Raw genomic sequence first — 17,247 nt, 5'->3', positions numbered from 1 at the left:
TCGCCCTTCTTCAGTAGAGATTGACAATCAAAGATGAAAATGCTAGCATTCCTGAAAAATAGTGTGCCGCGTAAAATGACTTTGATTTTCTAAAAAGATTGACGGGCGATGGAATGAAAAGTTTTGTCACATTTTTGTCAAGCTCCTGTTGTAGGAGCTTGTTCAGGCATACGAAAATTGTCCACCTGCTGCTGTCGGTCTTGCCGATTTCATTTGCCCGAAGCAACTGTCATCCCAAAAGCCCCGTGAGGAGGGGCTGAAAAACGATCGATAGCATGCCTTTCGCCCCCTACTTGTCTTGCCGTAAATATCACCCGTGCGCTTTTTTTAGCCCCCACATGAGTCAGAAGCGAAGCAACTCCAGCTCAAGTCAGTCAGTTTGCTGTGCCCTGCGTCAGTATCCTGACAGAACATTTAACATCCTTTTGACAGAATTTGAATCGAGAACGCAACCAGAGATGTCCAACAGAGATACTGAGGATGTCAATGAAGAGGACATTGATGAGGATGAAATCCTTGCTATGCTCTCGCCCGAGGAGCTTAAGGAGCTCCAGAGTGAAATGGATATTATGATTGCTCCAGATGATAGCGTTCCAGTTGGACAGAGGCAGAAGGACCAGACAGAGAAGCCGCCGACTGGAACCTTTGACCACAGATCCTTGGTCGGCTACCTCTACTGGGAAAAGGAATCCAAACGTATGCTTGAGGAAGAAAGAGTGCCGGCTACTCTGCTTGCCAGTGAGGTAAGAGGCCACCAGACTGCCAAAAAAAAATACGTTTTCATAGTACTTGGGTGGACACGGTGGTAACAATGTTGGTCCCCTTGGTTGTCTTCCATCAGAAAACAGTGAGGCAGGAGGCCGAAGAGAAAGGAGAAGTCAACACTGTGGAAGATGGGCACGATGACGTGAATGAGGAAGTCATTGAGGAAAAAGCTAAAGACGGTTCGAGAGAAAGGCAAATATTTGATGAAGCAATCGAGGGAACCGTGAAGAAGGAAATCGTCAACAGGGTAAAAGAGGGCAATGGCCCAGACAAAGAGGTCCATGAGAAAGAAAAAAAGATTAATCCAAATAAACACGAAAATACGAGGACACAACCGGACAGCACAGAGGAGGAAGCAGCAGACTGGAAAGACGGAACGGCAGAAGTTCAAGAGGACAGTAAAATGAGGGAGTTTTTGCCTCCTCAAGACTTAATCGCAGATGCAAAGACAAGGGAGCCCGACGACAAACCCCAGCAGAAAGAGGGGACAAAAATCAACAAATTAAAAATCCCCAAGCTGGCACTGAACAACATCAAAATGACATCTCGACCATCAGGAAATGAGACAAACTTGGAGTCGACACTTGACAAGATCCGGAACAACAACTCGTCTGTCACTGAGGTCAATCTCAACAACATCGAAAACATTCCCAAAGAGATGCTCCTGGACTATGTCAACGCCTTGAAGAAGAACAAACACGTGAAAACGTTCAGCATCGCAAACACGGGTGTGGATGAAAACATTGCGTTCAACTTGGCCAACATGTTACGCGAGAATCGCAGCATCACAACGCTCAACATCGAGTCCAACTTCATCACGGGAAAGGGAATCGTGGCCATCATTCGATGCCTCCAGTTCAACGAGACCCTCGCCGAGCTGCGATTTCACAATCAAAGACACATGCTGGGTCATCATGCCGAAATGGAGATCTCGCGCCTGCTCAAGGCCAACAACACCCTCCTGAAGTTGGGCTACCATTTTGAACAGCCAGGGCCAAGGATGGTGGTGACTAATCTCTTAACCAGGAATCTGGACCGCCAGAGGCAACTGAGAAAAGAAGAGCAGAAGCAGCAGCAGCTGAAGGAGCAGAGGGAGGTCATGCAGATGTACGAGAGTAGTCTCAACCTGCCTCCGGGTTTACTCCAGATGCTGGGGTACATGCCGCCTCTGGAACTCCTGCAGAAACATGGGCTTGTTGCGCCCCCAAAAGAACTGAATCGTGCGCCCCCAAAAGAAGATGGGGGAGAAAGAGAAGAAGAACCCGGGCCCCCAAAGCAGCTCAAGCACAAGAGAATTCCCAGACAACCAAGTGCCGAGCCCCAAAACCCACTGAGGGACGTCCGGCTGAAGAAAACGCCGAAGAAACGCGACCACTTTCAGGAGCTGGACCGCAGGGAAGCCAGTCGACAAGAGCGAGCGGCTTTCCAACTGAGGAAGGCTCCCAAAGTGAAAGAGTCGCTCACACAAGCGGCGGCGGATGAAAAAGCAAACCTGAAGGATGTCATTAAGACTTTGAAACCGGTCCCTCGCAGGCGAGTGCCACCGAAGGTTGATCCCACACCCCGCGATGAGCTCCTCAATGAGATCAAGAAGAGTAGCGTGGCCTATCTTAAATCTGTGAGTATTGCCGCTGGGTGATGAATAATCCTCATCAGACATTGAACAAGGAAGTACCAATTAGCCCTTTTAACTCAAACATCTTCATCAACATCGTCCATCTCGGTTGAGAAGGTGGTCACACACACATTCTTCCAATGGCAAATGTGTCCAAAGCACGCATTCAAGCCTTACCACTGGATGGAATCCTTTGCGTTATGCAGTGTGGGCGAGCACAAGCACAAATTTAGACTCGCTCCATAAAAGCCACCGTACATCAACAAAAGCTAAAGAAAGTCTTTCGGCCAGGGTGAGCGTACCAAACCCAACAGATGCTTTTCTGGATGTCAATACAATACAATACACCCATCGCTTTCCGTCCCGAGTCGTATGAAAGCGGAGGGATCTGATCGATGGCCTGTCAATCACAGGACTGACACATAGACAGAGACAGCCCTTTTTATTGAGAGGAATGATCCGTCGAGTTTTGGCATAGCAACATCAAGCACCCAATGTGCGATGATCACACTACTTGGAATGTATGGCGTGTGTAAAGTATGATCTTAATGGAATGCCACACAAACTTGAACACAAATGATTTTCTTTGCTTGCAGGTGCCACTCCCTAAAGCCCTGGAATCAAGTGAAACAAGTCTCACCCAAGGCACTGACTTTTCTTGATATGTGTTTGACACCTACTGGATTTGGGAAAATGAAGTGTCCACTGAGAAAGAACCACGTGTTCACACACATAGCGGCTGGCTGTTGTTCAAACCATGTTTTACAAAAGCCAATGTGTGGTATGTACAGTTGAAACCAATCATTGGGGAAAAAATGATGGAATCATTTGCTGACGATCAAATGACCATTCAAGGCGAATCACCGATGTTGCATGAAACAACTTTTATTCAAAATGCCACCCTTCCGGCTTTAAGAAACACTTTGAAAAAAATTGTTGCAGTCAGTCACAATCATTTTTGGAGCAAGAAGGGGAAAAACTACAGAATGGCTCAAAAACAAATACCTGCATCAGGTTGAAACTGCCATTTAGTCAGCAGTTGAAAGCGTGGCTCCGACATGAGGGATGTCAGCTGGAACAAAGGAGATAATTATAACATTTCTCCAAGTAGGTATTTCTCAAAGCATCACGACAGAAAACGCACAGCAAATGCACACCGATGGTCAATGGCAAGGCTAGAAACAAAACAGAGTATTGCTGCTGTAGTGTTGTATGTTTTTTTTTATTCTCAATGATTCATTAATTTTGTCCTCAGAATTAAACGGTTTCAATTTTTTTTATTCTACTTGCTCTAAAAAAAAAGACTGAGTACAATTTTTTAAAATTTGCTCAAAGGCTTGTATTTTAAATAAAACGACTTTGTGGAACCTGTGGAACTTGTGATTTTACTTCTTCTGATCATCCTCTGGGAGCAGTGATTGCATTTTTTTTTGCCAGGGGTTGTATGTAAAACACATGGATGGATTCTTTTCTTTCTCACTGTCTGGCATGAAACCAGACTAAATTTTCCTCTTCTATACCGTAGTCAATTAGGATTACCGAAATGATTTCTACTTGCTAAAAGACTGAAAAATGAGATTAAAAAAAAAAAAAACTTTTTCTATCTTTACTTTCTTCAAAGTCAGAAGTTTACATACAGTAAATGATTCCTACACCTTTGAACAATTTCGGACAACACACATTATGACGTCACGTCATTGAAAGCTTCCGGTGAGAGCATCATGTGATGAGGTTGTTTGGCAGCAAGAGGGACTGGTGCGCTTCACAAAAAAAGAAAAAAGACACTATGTGGAAATTCTGAAGCAACATTTCAACACATGAGCCAAGAAGTTAAGGATAGGGCGCAAATGGGTCTTCCACAAGGACAATGACCCAGAGCAAAATGGCTTCCAGGTATGCTTTGGCATGGCCATAACAAACCCTTGATCTCAGTCCTATTGACAATTTAGGGGCAGACCTGAAAAGGCATATGCGGTACAGCGGTACAAACTTGGCTCAGTTCCACTAGTTCTTTGGATGAGCTAAAATGTCAGCTGTTGTGAGCAGCTTGTGGTAGGAAATCCAAAGCATTTGACCCAAATCATACAGTGACAGTCAGAGCGAAGGGATAAAATACTAATGACAAGTACTGTACACGTAAACTCCTGACTTTGAAAAAAGCCTTTAAAAATGGGTCTAAAAAAATATTTTGTTTATTATTCTGGCACTGGCGGCCCGGTAGCCCAGTGGTTAGCACGTCAGCTTCACAGTGCAGAGGTACCGGGTTCGATTCCAGCTCCGGCCTCCCTGTGTGGAGTTTGCATGTTCTCCCCGGGCTTGCGTGGGTTTTCTCCGGGTGCTCCGGTTTCCTCCCACATTCCAAAAACATGCGTGGCAGGCTGATTGAACACTCTAAATTGTCCCTAGGTGTGAGTGCGAATGGTTGTTCTTTTCTGTGTGCCCTGCGATTGGCTGGCAACCGATTCAGGGTGTCCCCCGCCTACTGCCCGAAGACAGCTGGGATAGGCTCCAGCACCCCCCGCGACCCTAGTGAGGATCAAGCGGTACGGAAGATGAATGAATGAATGAATATTCTGGCACTTCGCAAATGGAAATAATGTTGATGATCTAATGATGATTGACCTACAACAGGAAGAGTTCAGTCTGATTTCATGTCAGACATTAAGACAAAAAATATCCATATGTGTCTCAATATATGGTGTGATGTCAACTTCTGGTTCAACTGTGTTTTACGGTGAAAGTCAAAGTTTTCAATATTTGCACCCCGAAAACAGCTGAAAACGTGTACATTTATTCAGAGGGGAGCCCAACTGTTTAATGCTTATTTAACACATATTGTGTGCCAAGAAGGCTTACGTTTACTAAATGCTGGATTCGTTTTGGTTTTGCATTTGCCAATTTATAAACAATACCACAAACGCAACTACCGCATACCATTCATAGTGATGAGAAAAAAAAAATGCATCATGAATTGGTTTCGACAGCCATGTTTAATATTTGGATCTGTGCTCACACCATGGAAAAAGTCACATGTAACAGAGGACAACACGTTAGATCCATCTGAAAGCCTTTGTGCACAAACTGGGCAGTCGACACGCACTCGCGGGCACCCTACAGCCATTGCACTCATAATATAGGCGAAATAATAGACACAAACAGCAAACCTATACATATAAAGAGTTGAACAAAGCTGAAAGAGCCATTCCTTTTCGATTGCATAGGGAAGATCGGCGGAGAGACTCCCAAGCTAGTCTTTGCTTTCAGCACACGGTCACACAGTCTGAAAAATTGTTCTATTTATACTGAGGATTACGAGTGAGAACACATGTACACCAGAAGCGCATTGGCCTCGGATCAGTATTTGTAAGGCTCCTGAAGTAACAGAATGGAAACTTTGCTTTGAAGAAGTCAATCGATGTTTCTCACTATAGATATGAAATAAAAACCGGCAATGCCCGTGACAAACCAGCGCGATGAAGTCGACGATGAAATGACCCAAGCTGCGTGCCAAAGAAGCCCAAAATCAGCAAGGGGATGAGTGTATTTTTAAATCCTCAGACATGGGAATGCTCTAACCTTTGCTGCCATTTGTCTTTCAACTGTGATTATGCAAAGCGTTTGTACACATTTGAAGGAGTGTGCTCATCTAACTAAAAGCAAACGGGAAGAGCGGTGGGCCCAAAAGTACAAATGTGATTCTACTTGTGGCATGCGGGATGATGGAGCAGACTTCCCTTTGCTTCCGATCTTACTGCTTCAGTTTGCTCTCGATAAAATCCTGCATTTTGTTGACTCTCTCCTCCTGCTGATCCAAGAGATCCATGATGACGCCCATCGGAGTCTTCTTCATCCCAACAACTTCCATCTTGTTCTCCAGCCTGTTCTTCATGTTGCGCAGCCTCAGGGAGGCATGGATGAGGATTACTGAACAGCAACAATAGAAAATAACAAAAGTTTCAAAACATATGTTAAAGACAACTCTTTTTACACGTAGATATTCTTTGCTGGAAATAATAAGTGACAGAGAGCGCGAGACACACACATGCATGTGTTAGTCGATGTGGCAGATCGCAAAGGCATGACATCAGTTAGTAAATGCGGTTGTGTCCACATCGAGAAACCATAGCGATCTGTAAACATGGGGCGGTGGGCAGGCCGCCTGGGACGTGATCACGGTGGCTCCAGCGGCATGTTAAAGCTCTAATGTTCGCTTCAACAGTCATATGGAGTGAGAGACAAAACTAAAACTGGTGAAATCTGTCATCTTTCAGAAGAGAATACTCGCCAGCGTAATTTATATGCTCTCTTTTGATTGAACAGTGAGTCAGAGTGAGCGTCTGGAAACTTATTCAGCTGCGGCAAAACCTCAGTTATGCTTTCCTGTGTGAGTCATACGGTAGAGACCTTACGTGAAAACCAGCATTGGCCAACTCCGATATATTAAAACAACGCGTGTTGTGATTTAGAACAATTTTTAGTCCACAAAGATTTGGCTGAGGATTTGCAGTAATGTCTCTGCATACTTCAAGCAACAATAAAGAATTACTTGGATTATTTTGGCTCCCCCTACAGTTTTGCAGTGCGCCTTACTTTTCCTCCAGAGCATCGTTCAAGCAAACATTTATATTTTTTCTGCCGATATTACATGTGTCTGTACGTCCATCATTTTCATAGTTGTCGACATGCGTTGAGTATCCAGTATCTGAACAACTTCACGGTAAAGGAAATGGCGGCGACATGGTGGGAGGTTAAAAAGAAGCCATTCCAGTGAAACGTGTCAATATTCAAAAAGAGAGAAAAATAAAGTCGGATCATTTTAGTGGGCAGCAATTTTGTATATTTGTATGTAAAGACTTACACAGCAGAGGGAAGGTGATGCCAAAGATGAAGACCATGACACCGCCGCACAGCGACAGCAGGAAGTAACTGGTGACCATGACGCCGATTACAAACAGAGTGGGGTTCTTCCTCTTGAAGTTCTTGATGGTGGCTTGATTCTCTCCGGCCCACACGGAGCCCATGAATACCAAGGTCACGACAGTTCCTCCAAGAAACATGCCAAGTGGGTTCAGGAACCTGCGAAATGGACCGTAGCATTATTTTAGCCATTTAGGTCAGTATTTTTAAACAATGTGCTGGTGGTCAATAACTGCAGTCGCAAAAATGGTTCAGTGCTGCAAGCGGACAGGATTTACAAGGTCAGCATTCTGAGGAATTGGTCTAAAATATTCAAAGTAACTACACTTGTGAAGTGCGGTGTTTGACTCCACCTTGATTGTCTATATGTGCCCAGTTCAGGGTGTGTAAACCGCCTCTCGCGAAGCACATTTCCAATATGATTGAAAGCACGTTTGAGCTTCAATGACATGCATACGTGTCACTTGATTAGATGCGGAAATGGTAATTGCTGCAAAATTGTTCAGCAAAATGTTCTTTATCTCTTGGAAGTGAATAATATCTCGTTTTAGCTTGAACACTGGTCTACTTGACAATTATTGTTATTATGGTGGTACAATACTTTGAGAGCCCAGGATCGTAAAAGGCTGGTACTTGGTATCGAGTTTGACAACCACTAAACAGTAATGATCGTATTTGTGACTGTCCGACACAGAGCATTTGCGACACAAGCGTGCTAGGGATCACATAATTGAGCTCCAAGGAATTGTCCATTAGGCGCGCAGGGCACTCAGAACGGCCACTTAAATCATCATGGGTGTGAGTCTACAAAAATAAAAAAGTATGCATGCTAAAAACTCGCCACGCAAGCTAGTCTGTGTTCGCTGGTACGAACCCAACGATGAGGAAAACCACCACAGCCGCGGCGAAGTAGTTCGTCTGGTAGTACATTAAATTGCTGACAACTCTGTTATTCCACTTTGCCACATCTCCAAACTCTGGTTTGGCGAAGCGCTCCGTTCCCGGATAGAAATCATCCCACGTTCTGAAAGGTGCAAGCTCCATTTTGGCTGCCATGACGTCAACGTGAAGTCGGGAAGTGCTCAGCTCACATCACAGAAACTGCGACGCTGCTGCTGTGTGACAGGTCAGCTGATCACTGCCGTTTACAGTAGGAGCGGGTTGGACGTGACGCTGAACTCTCGCGATAATTACTAGTGATGGGAATTCCGGCTCCTTTCAGAGAGCCGGCTCTTTTGACTCGGCTCCCTAAAAAAGCCGGTTTTTTGTTGCTTAGATTAATTTAATACCAAAAATAACGTAATATCATGTGTAAAATGAATTACTAATGCAAAAAATAGACATTATGTCAAATATTTATTATTTATATGGCTTTATTTACAGTATATTCTTCTGAACATACTCAACATGGAGTACAACATGGAGTGCTACAAAAATAAAAACAAAGTACAAAGACCCATCTCAAAACAAGATCGTCAAAAAGTTCCAATCTCTGAATGTGTACAGGTATATTTATAAGCTTTTAACTATTTACAGTGAAACAACATAAGTAAGCTTTGAATACCACACAACAAATTATAAATTAAAATTTGTAAAACAAAAAGAAAAAAGAGGCATCCAGGTAAAGGTTTTAGCTTGTCTTTAGCTTAAGATTGGCATGAAGAAAAACCAAGTGCCTCAGCTTTGAGGGGTTGATCCTGTTTCTCGTCTCTGTTAATATTTGCCCTGTTTTGGAGACAATTCTCTCTGAGGGGACAGATGTTGCGACAACACACAGCCAACACAAAATGGCTGAAAATCACTTGCAATCATTTTACCCTCGTCAACCTAGTTGCTGGTCAATTGTGTTCTGTTTTGAGGGGGTGGGGGCAGGAGGAAAAAAAAGTCAGCTCCTATTCGGACCGGCTCCCAATGAGGAAACTGCTCTTATCGTTCACTTCCAAGAGCCGTCTCTAAGAGCCGGCTCGTTCGCGAACGACAGGCCACTAATAATTACAGGTTGATTGTTGTCGGTGGGAAGCATAAAACGCAAGGTTTACTTTTCCTTGTTTTGGCGTCACAGAATTATCTTTCATAGGCGCGGTGTTACTGCACAGGAAAACCCATGTTTGTGGTTCCCTGGAGCGTGTTTTAATGCAGTACTAAAATATCTCCGCAAATGGATGTATTTACTTATTTATGACACGAAAAGTCCCTTAAAGACAATTTACACTTTGGTCTCCGTTCAGTATTAAGAGACCGCAATGTCTGTTTGTAAACGGCCATTGCGCTCTCTGAAGCTGCGTCGAGCTGCGCAGCTTTGACGCTCGCCAACTACTCCGTCACACTCGAGGACATGGGACCGTGAAAGTATGGCGGATGCCGAGGAGCCGTAAGTCTCAATGGATGAAACTGCTTTTTAATTGGAGTTTAACGTTTCGCAATTTGACCCTATCGCGGCATGTTTCAAATCTATTCCCATTTTATTCTTCCAGGGAGAAGAAAAGAAGGCGAATAGAGGACCTGACAGACAAGTTAGTGACGAATGCTAATGAAAGGTTTCTCTGCCCGGCAGTAGGGTTGCGTTAGGCAATGAGGCCAGAAAACATGCACATTCACATAATTTAATCCAAATAAACCGATTTTACTGTCAGTCACTAAACTCATTGTATCCAAATGCGCTCTTAACGCATCTTTGTTTTGATTGACAAGTGATCAACAACAATGGCGTTCTTCTGACCACATTAGGCACACGCGTATTTATCCTGAAAGTAAATTGTTTTGACAAGATGAACTCGTGTAAGGAGATCTGGCTTGGTCAGGAGTCCATCAGATATTTTAAGTAAGCATCAACCCTGAGAAAACGAGATTTAAATTACTTTGAATCGTGTGTTTAGTGTGAGACAGCTAATTTACTGTTGTTATACATAAACCGAGCAGTAATGATGACAAATTGTTCTGTCACCATTGTCACCAGCTTAATGGAAAACTGCCAGGCAGTTGTTTAAAAAGTGGTGCAAATAAATCAATGAAGCCTGAACCATCAACATGTGCAAAAATATTTCACTGCGGTGGATATAAAATGTGGTGGCCCATTAGTCCAGTGGTTAGCACGTCGACTTCACAGTGCAGAGGTACTGGTTCAATTCCAGCTCCGGCCTCCCTGTGTGGAGTTTGCATGTTCTCCCCGGGCCTGCGTGGGTTTTTTCCGGGTACTCCAAAAACATGCATGGCAGGCTGATTGAACACACCAAATTGTCCCTAGGTGTGAGTGTGAGTGCGCATGGTTGTTCGTCTCTGTGTGCCCTGCGAATGGCTGGCCACCGGTTCAGGGTGTCCCCCGCCTACTGCCCGAAGACGGCTGGGACCTCCGTGCTCCAGCACCCCCCGCAACCCTAGTGAGGATTAAGCGGTTCGGAAAATGGATGGATGGATATGAAATGTTTACACACCCCTGTTTAAATGACACAAAACGTGAGATGAAAATACATGTAAATAATTTCAAAACTTTTGCACCATTAATGTAACCTCTGACCTATAGACTGCTCAACCCATTTGAATTAAAAAAACAAAGTCTTTTTGAGCGTTTCCAACAGACCATAAGACATTTTGTGTTTGGGAGGTTTTGAAATGGTCCAATGAAACCTTGGTTGAACATTTTGGCCATAATTCAAAAAGGTGTGTTTGTCTTGTATGATTCTTCTAATCGTCAAGATGTTCTCGCGTGTGTGTGTGTGTGTGTGTGTGTTTTTTTTTTAGAATGGCTGTAGATGGTGGTGCCTGCGACTGGGACGGCCGGTGGAATCACGTGAGAAAGTTCCTGGAGAGACCCGGTCCGTTCACACATCCCGATTTCGAGCCAAGCACAGAGGTGAGCGGGACGCTTCCATAGCCACGTCAACATTGTATGAGCGATGACCTCATAATTTCCCCGCCCTGGTGCACATGTCACTTCAGACTCTCCAGTTCCTGTTGGAAACGTGCAAGATTTTAGTGATTGGTGCTGGTGGACTTGGCTGCGAACTGCTTAAAGATTTGGTAGGAAGTGGACTGAGAGTGCCCTAAACTTTGTTCTAACAAGCTTATGTTGTTGCAGGCCCTGTCTGGGTTTCGCCTCATCCATGTGGTTGACATGGACACTATCGACTTGTCAAACCTCAATCGGCAGTTTCTTTTCAGGTAGCTTTCCTTTTTATTATTTTATTCTCAGTCTTTTTCCGATTGTCATCTGACCCCCCCGCCCCCGCACACCGTGTCTCGGTCAAAGTTCGGAATTTCTATAAAGACGCTATATAATGTACTTGTATGTTGATGTCAGGTCAAAAATGTTCTTGATTGTTGTTGTTGTTTTTTTGAGGAGTTCTGGTCTGACAAAAACGCCTACAATCGATTAAATGTGGATGAGCATGAGAACGCAAACATGAATGTTCAATTAGAATGAATTGAGGCAGCGTTTATTCGCTCCCACAGCGACAATTACATTATTCCACAGTTTCCCATGATTCCTAGAAACAGAAGCAGGAAATAGTCCAAGTTGTAGTATGACAAAAACACACAGGCCTACTGCAAGAGTTGACTGCGCATTAGAATGACAACGTGAACATGATGGGAAGGAATTGGAATTAAGGACAACACACCGAAACACTGATTCATCCATTGTTAGGGCGCACAGTTGGTTTTTAAGAAAATTGAAGGATTTTCAGTTTCTCGAACTAACCAGAGAGATGCAACATGGTGCCAAAGGCCGTCCAGATTGCCTGAAATACACGGAACAATAAAGAGTTGGAGTTGAAGAAAGAGAAAAAGTTTGGCCAAATGTTACCTTATCTGATAACACAAGACTGGTTTGAATGGGAACATTACTTTGGATTTAAAAGATGTGAGTGCATCTAATCGAACAAAATCGTTGCAATTAAATGTTTATCGGGACGCGTGCCGAATCGCCTCTTAGTGAAGAGAAATATCTCGGAAGGAAATGCCACATTGACAGTAACCTACTTGCGTCCCACTGCCTTGAAAAGTTCCACTTGAAAATAAACCGTCCTTGAATTATATCGCACGCCTTATATCGAGATCCATGTTGAATCGGGCTTGCTTGGACAAACTCGGTGTTGATGGCACCTCAGAATTTGCTATTGTTAAAAATTCTTGCCATTGTATTTTCCACCTGCTTGTATTTTGAATGGGTGCTTTAGTTTATTCGGCCTTTGTTTGAGACACCTTTTGAGTCAAGGTGCTCTGACCTATGATGTTTGTTTCCCCGCCCCCCTCACTGTTAATTGTTTTTGTTTGAACTACTTTTCATCAGACCTAAAGATGTCGGACGACCAAAAGCAGAAGTGGCTGCTGACTTCATCAACAGTCGCATCCCTGGATGTAAAGTTGTCCCGTATCCTACTGGAAGCCAAGTCTCTGACTCTCCAATGACCTTGCGAACTACATGAGCGTGCTTTTACAGTCATTCCTCAACAGTTCCACATTCAGTCACTACAAGAAAATCCAGGACTTTGATGAGTCCTTCTACCGGCGTAAGTATCGGATGTCAACTTGAGCGAGTCAAGTCGGCAGACTTGACTTCCTGACCTCCCAGTCTCCCTGCAGAGTTTCACATCATCGTCTGCGGGCTGGACTCCATCATCGCCAGGCGATGGATGAACGGCATGCTGGTGGGAAGCTGCGCTCTCTTCAACGGATGCTCATCAAGTTCCGTAAAATGAGATTTAGCTCAGTGACCGGTTTTTTTTTTTTGCCAAGTTTAGATATCACTCCTGAGCTATGAAGATGGAATACTGGACCCCAGCTCCATCATCCCCCTCATTGACGGGGGCACGGAAGGCTTTAAAGGAAACGCCCGCGTCATTTTACCCGGCATGACGGCTTGCATCGACTGCACACTTGAGCTGTACCCACCGCAGGTCATGCTCCCGCTCGGTTTTCCCTCCTTACACTTGTAAAATGGAGCGTTGGCAAGATTTGTCCACCCAAGAAGTTGACTCGAACCTGCTCTTTTTCCAATGCTCAGGTTCACTTCCCCATGTGCACCGTTGCGTCCATGCCGAGGCTCCCCGAACATTGCATTGAATATCCCCGATTGTTTCAGTGGCCCAAAGAAAAGCCATTTGGAGGTACGTAGCCCATTCCGCCCTTCCGGTGTTGCCGGAGAATCACCGTCACCTCCTTTGTTCTCCAGAAACCAGTTTAGACGGCGATAATCCCGAGCACATCCAGTGGATGTTTGAGCGAGCGCTGGAGCGAGCTGCACAGTTCAACATAACAGGAGTCACATACCGACTCACTCAAGGTCACGTCCGTTTTGCACGCTCACCCAAACGGACGGCTTTTGCGTTGTCGGGTGTTAACGAGACTCCATTTTTGCAGGCGTCGTAAAGCGGATCATTCCTGCCGTGGCGTCGACAAATGCCGTTATCGCCGGTACGAAACTGTACCCTAATTACTGTACTCTAATTTAGTAGCGCCTGTATTTTACTTGCCGATCATCTTGTCAGATTTAAATAGCCGTTTCAAAAAGATGTTTGATCCTCCACTGACAAATGTCCCAAAGAGGTCTTTGAGCTTCAGTTCCGTTTTGCTTCTTCCACTTGTGCTTGTGTTCTTTGCAGCTGCCTGCGCAAGTGAAGTGTTTAAAATTGCGACAAGGTTTGTGCCGCAAGAACGTTTGAAGTCATTCCGCTCAATCGATGGCTTTGTCCGACGCACATCACATCTCTTGTTGCAGTGCGTATATTCCTTTAAATAATTACCTGGTCTTCAATGATGTGGACGGACTCTACACTTACAGTTTTGAAGCTGAGCGAAAGGTTTGTTGTCCGGGTCTTGATCACCGCCCCCCCACCCCACCCCAGACGAGCAATAACATTGCGAGCAATGCCGCGTGTGTGTTTGTGACGGGCAGGACAACTGTTCGGCGTGCAGCCAGGTGCCTCAAGACCTTCAGTTCCCGTCTTCTGCAAAACTACAGGAGGTCTTGGAGTACCTGACAGAGAACGCCTCCCTGTGAGTAACACTCAACCATTTTTCCACCAAGCAGGGCAGCAGCACTGTTACTATGCAAACCTAAATCCACTGAAGTTGGGACATTGCCTTAAACCGAACTAAACACTGAATGGAATGATTTGCAATTCATGTTCAACCAATATTTAATTGAACACCCTACAAAGACAAGAGAGTTCGAGTTCAAACTGATAAACCTTGTTGTTTTTAGCAAATAACAATTGGAATGTTATGGCTGCAGCACGTTCCGAAAAAACTGCGGCAGGGTCACGATTACCACAGTGTTGCACATTCAGTAAACATTGGGAACGACGGACACTGATTGTTGAAGCTTTGGATTTGGAATTCTTTCCCGTTCGTGCTTGGTGTACAGCTTCAGCTGCTCAACGGCCCGGGGTCTCCGGCTAATATTTTACGTTATCAGTTTCTGTGTTCGGCAAGCTTTGCCATTACCGGTATATGAACCTTTTTGAAAATAGGAAAAAGACGGTTATGGGACTCAGCAGATTTGCTGATTCCATCAGATGGATGCCCCGTCAAAAGGGATCGGATCGGGGCGGGGTTGACGCAAATGAAGTTTCTGGTGGGCACGAGTCACCGTTTAGAGGGAATTTTGATTCATCAACATGTGGTGAGGAAAATTGGCCAATACACACGTGTAATGAATCCGGCGGTCATTTTTCCTCTATGCTCAACTCGTGTGCAGGGTACGAAGAGTTCACATTGTGTGTTCACAAGCAATAAAAGCGTCTTTTCTTTTTGTGGTGAAGCATGGGGTTTCTGTGTGTATCATTTTTGTTGCATGGAATTGACAAAGCAGGTTATTCATTGGCCGTAATCCCTCCAATGATGCGCAAAAGAATCACCGAATTTTTGGAAATTGCACTAATAAAGCCAAATTAATGGCATTTTTTGGTTGACTCATTTGACAATCTCCCCAACGAACTGACATGCTGCAGTGTTAAATTTTGTTTGGGCACACAAAATGGCGAACGGCATGCAATGAAAGTGTTCTGCTTGGTTGGACACAAGTTGACAATGAAGAAAAAGCATGACATTTCTATTATTTGCCAGGCAAATGAAATCTCCGGCTATCACCACAACTCTGGAAGGCAAAAATAAGACACTGTACCTGCAGGTAATAGAAGCACACAAATCAGCATGTTATTTGCATTTAAAACTCGAAACTATAGTACTGATTTATTTTTAATTGCAGTCTGTCAAATCAATTGAGGAACGAACACGGCCTAACCTCTGCAAAACCTTGAAAGGTACGAAATGGCAAATGACCTTTTGTCCTTATGCTGTTGACATCTATACAATGTTTGTATAAGAACGTATTGATTTTCATTTTTGTCTATTCGTGCAGAGCTGGGCTTGTCGGACGGACAGGAATTAGCAGTGGCAGACATCACCACGCCTCAGACAGTCCTCTTCAAGCTCAATTTCACTGCCTAAAAGCCGTTTGGATTGCAAAGCACTGACGTGACCTTTGGCTTCCTCTGTCAAATTGTTACTGTAGCGCATCTGATTATGAGTGTATATAGGACAAGTAAAATTCTCATTGGTCAGATAACATTAATAATATTGTTTACTTGTGTGTGGATGCCCATTGTGGAGTTCTCCCTGTCGATCCAATGAGAATGATCATGACAGAGCCGTAATGCAGGTTCATTGTTTTGACTCATTTGAAGATTTGTGGTTCAGGTTTCATTCATTTATTCATGTTGCAGTGGCAAGAGATCATAACAGAAAGCCAAGCGGCTTAGGTTTTATTCACCTTTCAGCTCAAGGAAAGCCACTAAATTATTAAACCTGTCACTAAAGTATGAGACAAAACTAAGTCATTCCTGGAAGATCCTCGTAGGTTGGAAAGGGTGAGGATGTGTACATAGACGATTAAGAGGTGAGGTCTGGAATTAAATTTGGAATACCAAAGGGACAAAAATATACAAAGGTTTGTGGACTACTGTTAATCTAATGCTGAAAATCATTTGTTAAAAAAAGGGGCGTTACTTCTGAAACATGCTACTGTCAGGCCATGACAATTTGTATACACTCCACGGCAACTATAAAATTCCAATATTGCACCACTGTATTGTCAGAACTGTCAAGTATTAATTAAATGAAACAATGGAAACAATCTCGTATTATGCTGTTGCCAAACACTATGCGGCCACATGCAGAAATATACCATTTGTTTTGAAGTAATGCTTCCGTTCATTCATTCATTCATTCATCTTCCGTACCGCTTGATCCTCACTAGGGTCCCGGTAGTCCAGTGGTTAGCACGTCGGCTTCACAGTGCAGAGGTACCGGGTTCAATTCCAGCTCCGGCCTCCCTGTGTGGAGTTTGCATGTTCTCCCCGGGCCTGCGTGGGTTTTCTCCGGGTGCTCCGGTTTCCTCCCACATTCCAAAAACATGCGTAGCAGGCTGATTGAACACTCTAAATTGTCCCTAGGTGTGAGTGTGAGCGTGGATGGTTGTTCGTCTCTGTGTGCCCTGCGATTGGCTGGCAACCGATTCAGGGTGTCCCCCGCCTACTGCCCGAAGACAGCTGGGATAGGCTCCAGCACCCTCCGCGACCCTAGTGAGGATCAAGCGGCTCGGAAGTAATGCTTCCGATTTTAGATTAAACTTCCTTTGTGACGTCAAAATAACGCGATAGGTAGAGAACTTGGGATAAGTTCAAGTAATTGCTTTTGCTGCGACCTTGTGTTCATGTTTTGTAATTACAATCTCTGGTCCTAATGACTTGCTTGGTTTTAATGTCGTCGACGTAACCCGAATATGCACATAGGTCGGAACGATGACATATCATAAGGCAGTATTTCAAGTCTGAAGTACAAAAACTATATTTATTCAGACATGTTTCAGCCAGAAATATTGCAGTGACAGCACTGGGACAAACATTGTGCCACAGCCACGAAGATGCATATTTACTGTCTAAAATGTTTAC

The 17,247-nt window shown here is 44.3% G+C and overlaps 3 protein-coding genes across 5 annotated transcripts; 2 read left to right on the top strand and 1 right to left on the bottom strand.

Moving 5' to 3' along the window:
- The first annotated feature begins 144 nt into the window (after positions 1-144).
- On the top strand, positions 145-3,223 carry lmod3 (leiomodin 3 (fetal)). The gene is made up of 3 exons (XM_052052661.1): positions 145-743; positions 842-2,383; positions 2,977-3,223. The coding sequence occupies exons 1-3, from the start codon at positions 276-278 to the stop codon at positions 3,040-3,042; spliced, it is 2,076 nt and encodes a 691-aa protein (XP_051908621.1). The 5' UTR covers positions 145-275; the 3' UTR covers positions 3,043-3,223.
- Positions 3,224-5,351: 2,128 nt separating this feature from the next.
- Positions 5,352-8,353, bottom strand: LOC127592569 (PRA1 family protein 3-like). Its single transcript, XM_052053439.1, has 3 exons — positions 8,172-8,353; positions 7,239-7,456; positions 5,352-6,304 (listed from the first exon to the last, which is right to left on the bottom strand). The coding sequence occupies exons 1-3, from the start codon at positions 8,351-8,353 to the stop codon at positions 6,129-6,131; spliced, it is 576 nt and encodes a 191-aa protein (XP_051909399.1). The 3' UTR covers positions 5,352-6,128.
- Positions 8,352-16,430, top strand: uba3 (ubiquitin-like modifier activating enzyme 3). 3 transcript variants are annotated; one of them, XM_052053021.1, is made up of 19 exons: positions 8,352-8,493; positions 9,296-9,668; positions 9,772-9,834; positions 11,036-11,147; positions 11,234-11,314; positions 11,373-11,455; positions 12,585-12,665; positions 12,761-12,804; positions 12,878-12,942; positions 13,036-13,191; positions 13,299-13,401; positions 13,467-13,577; positions 13,655-13,708; positions 13,897-13,933; positions 14,013-14,094; positions 14,190-14,290; positions 15,362-15,425; positions 15,504-15,558; positions 15,657-16,430. In XM_052053021.1, the coding sequence occupies exons 2-19, from the start codon at positions 9,649-9,651 to the stop codon at positions 15,743-15,745; spliced, it is 1,401 nt and encodes a 466-aa protein (XP_051908981.1). In that variant the 5' UTR covers positions 8,352-8,493; positions 9,296-9,648; the 3' UTR covers positions 15,746-16,430. The 3 variants fall into 3 exon arrangements, with proteins under 3 accessions (XP_051908981.1, XP_051908991.1, XP_051909001.1); XM_052053041.1 differs by lacking the exon at positions 8,352-8,493 and adding an exon at positions 10,025-10,118 and having other exon boundaries at positions 9,612-9,668; positions 9,772-9,810; XM_052053031.1 differs by lacking the exon at positions 8,352-8,493 and having other exon boundaries at positions 9,772-9,810.
- The last annotated feature ends 817 nt before the right edge of the window (positions 16,431-17,247 follow it).

Source organism: Hippocampus zosterae, chromosome 2 (assembly GCF_025434085.1).
Source record: "Hippocampus zosterae strain Florida chromosome 2, ASM2543408v3, whole genome shotgun sequence".
NCBI classification, from domain to species: Eukaryota; Metazoa; Chordata; class Actinopteri; order Syngnathiformes; family Syngnathidae; genus Hippocampus; species Hippocampus zosterae.
The sequence above is the reverse complement of the archived record's forward strand: the minus strand, read 5'-3'. Positions and strand labels throughout refer to the sequence as shown.

Coding starts and splice junctions, on each gene's coding strand:
- LOC127592569 (XM_052053439.1), bottom strand. CDS start 8,353: ATGGCAGCCAAAATGGAGCTTGCACCTTTCAGAACGTGGGATGATTTC. Junction 7,457..8,171: donor GTGGTTTTCCTCATCGTTGG/GTTCGTACCAGC, acceptor TCCATTTCGCAG/GTTCCTGAACCCACTTGGCA. Junction 6,305..7,238: donor CATCACCTTCCCTCTGCTGT/GTAAGTCTTTAC, acceptor GTTGCTGTTCAG/TAATCCTCATCCATGCCTCC.
- uba3 (XM_052053021.1), top strand. CDS start 9,649: ATGGCGGATGCCGAGGAGCC. Junction 11,315..11,372: donor GCGAACTGCTTAAAGATTTG/GTAGGAAGTGGA, acceptor ATGTTGTTGCAG/GCCCTGTCTGGGTTTCGCCT. Junction 12,666..12,760: donor CCTGGATGTAAAGTTGTCCC/GTATCCTACTGG, acceptor TTCCACATTCAG/TCACTACAAGAAAATCCAGG.
- lmod3 (XM_052052661.1), top strand. CDS start 276: ATGCCTTTCGCCCCCTACTTGTCTTGCCGTAAATATCACCCGTGCGCT. Junction 744..841: donor CTACTCTGCTTGCCAGTGAG/GTAAGAGGCCAC, acceptor GTCTTCCATCAG/AAAACAGTGAGGCAGGAGGC. Junction 2,384..2,976: donor GCGTGGCCTATCTTAAATCT/GTGAGTATTGCC, acceptor CTTTGCTTGCAG/GTGCCACTCCCTAAAGCCCT.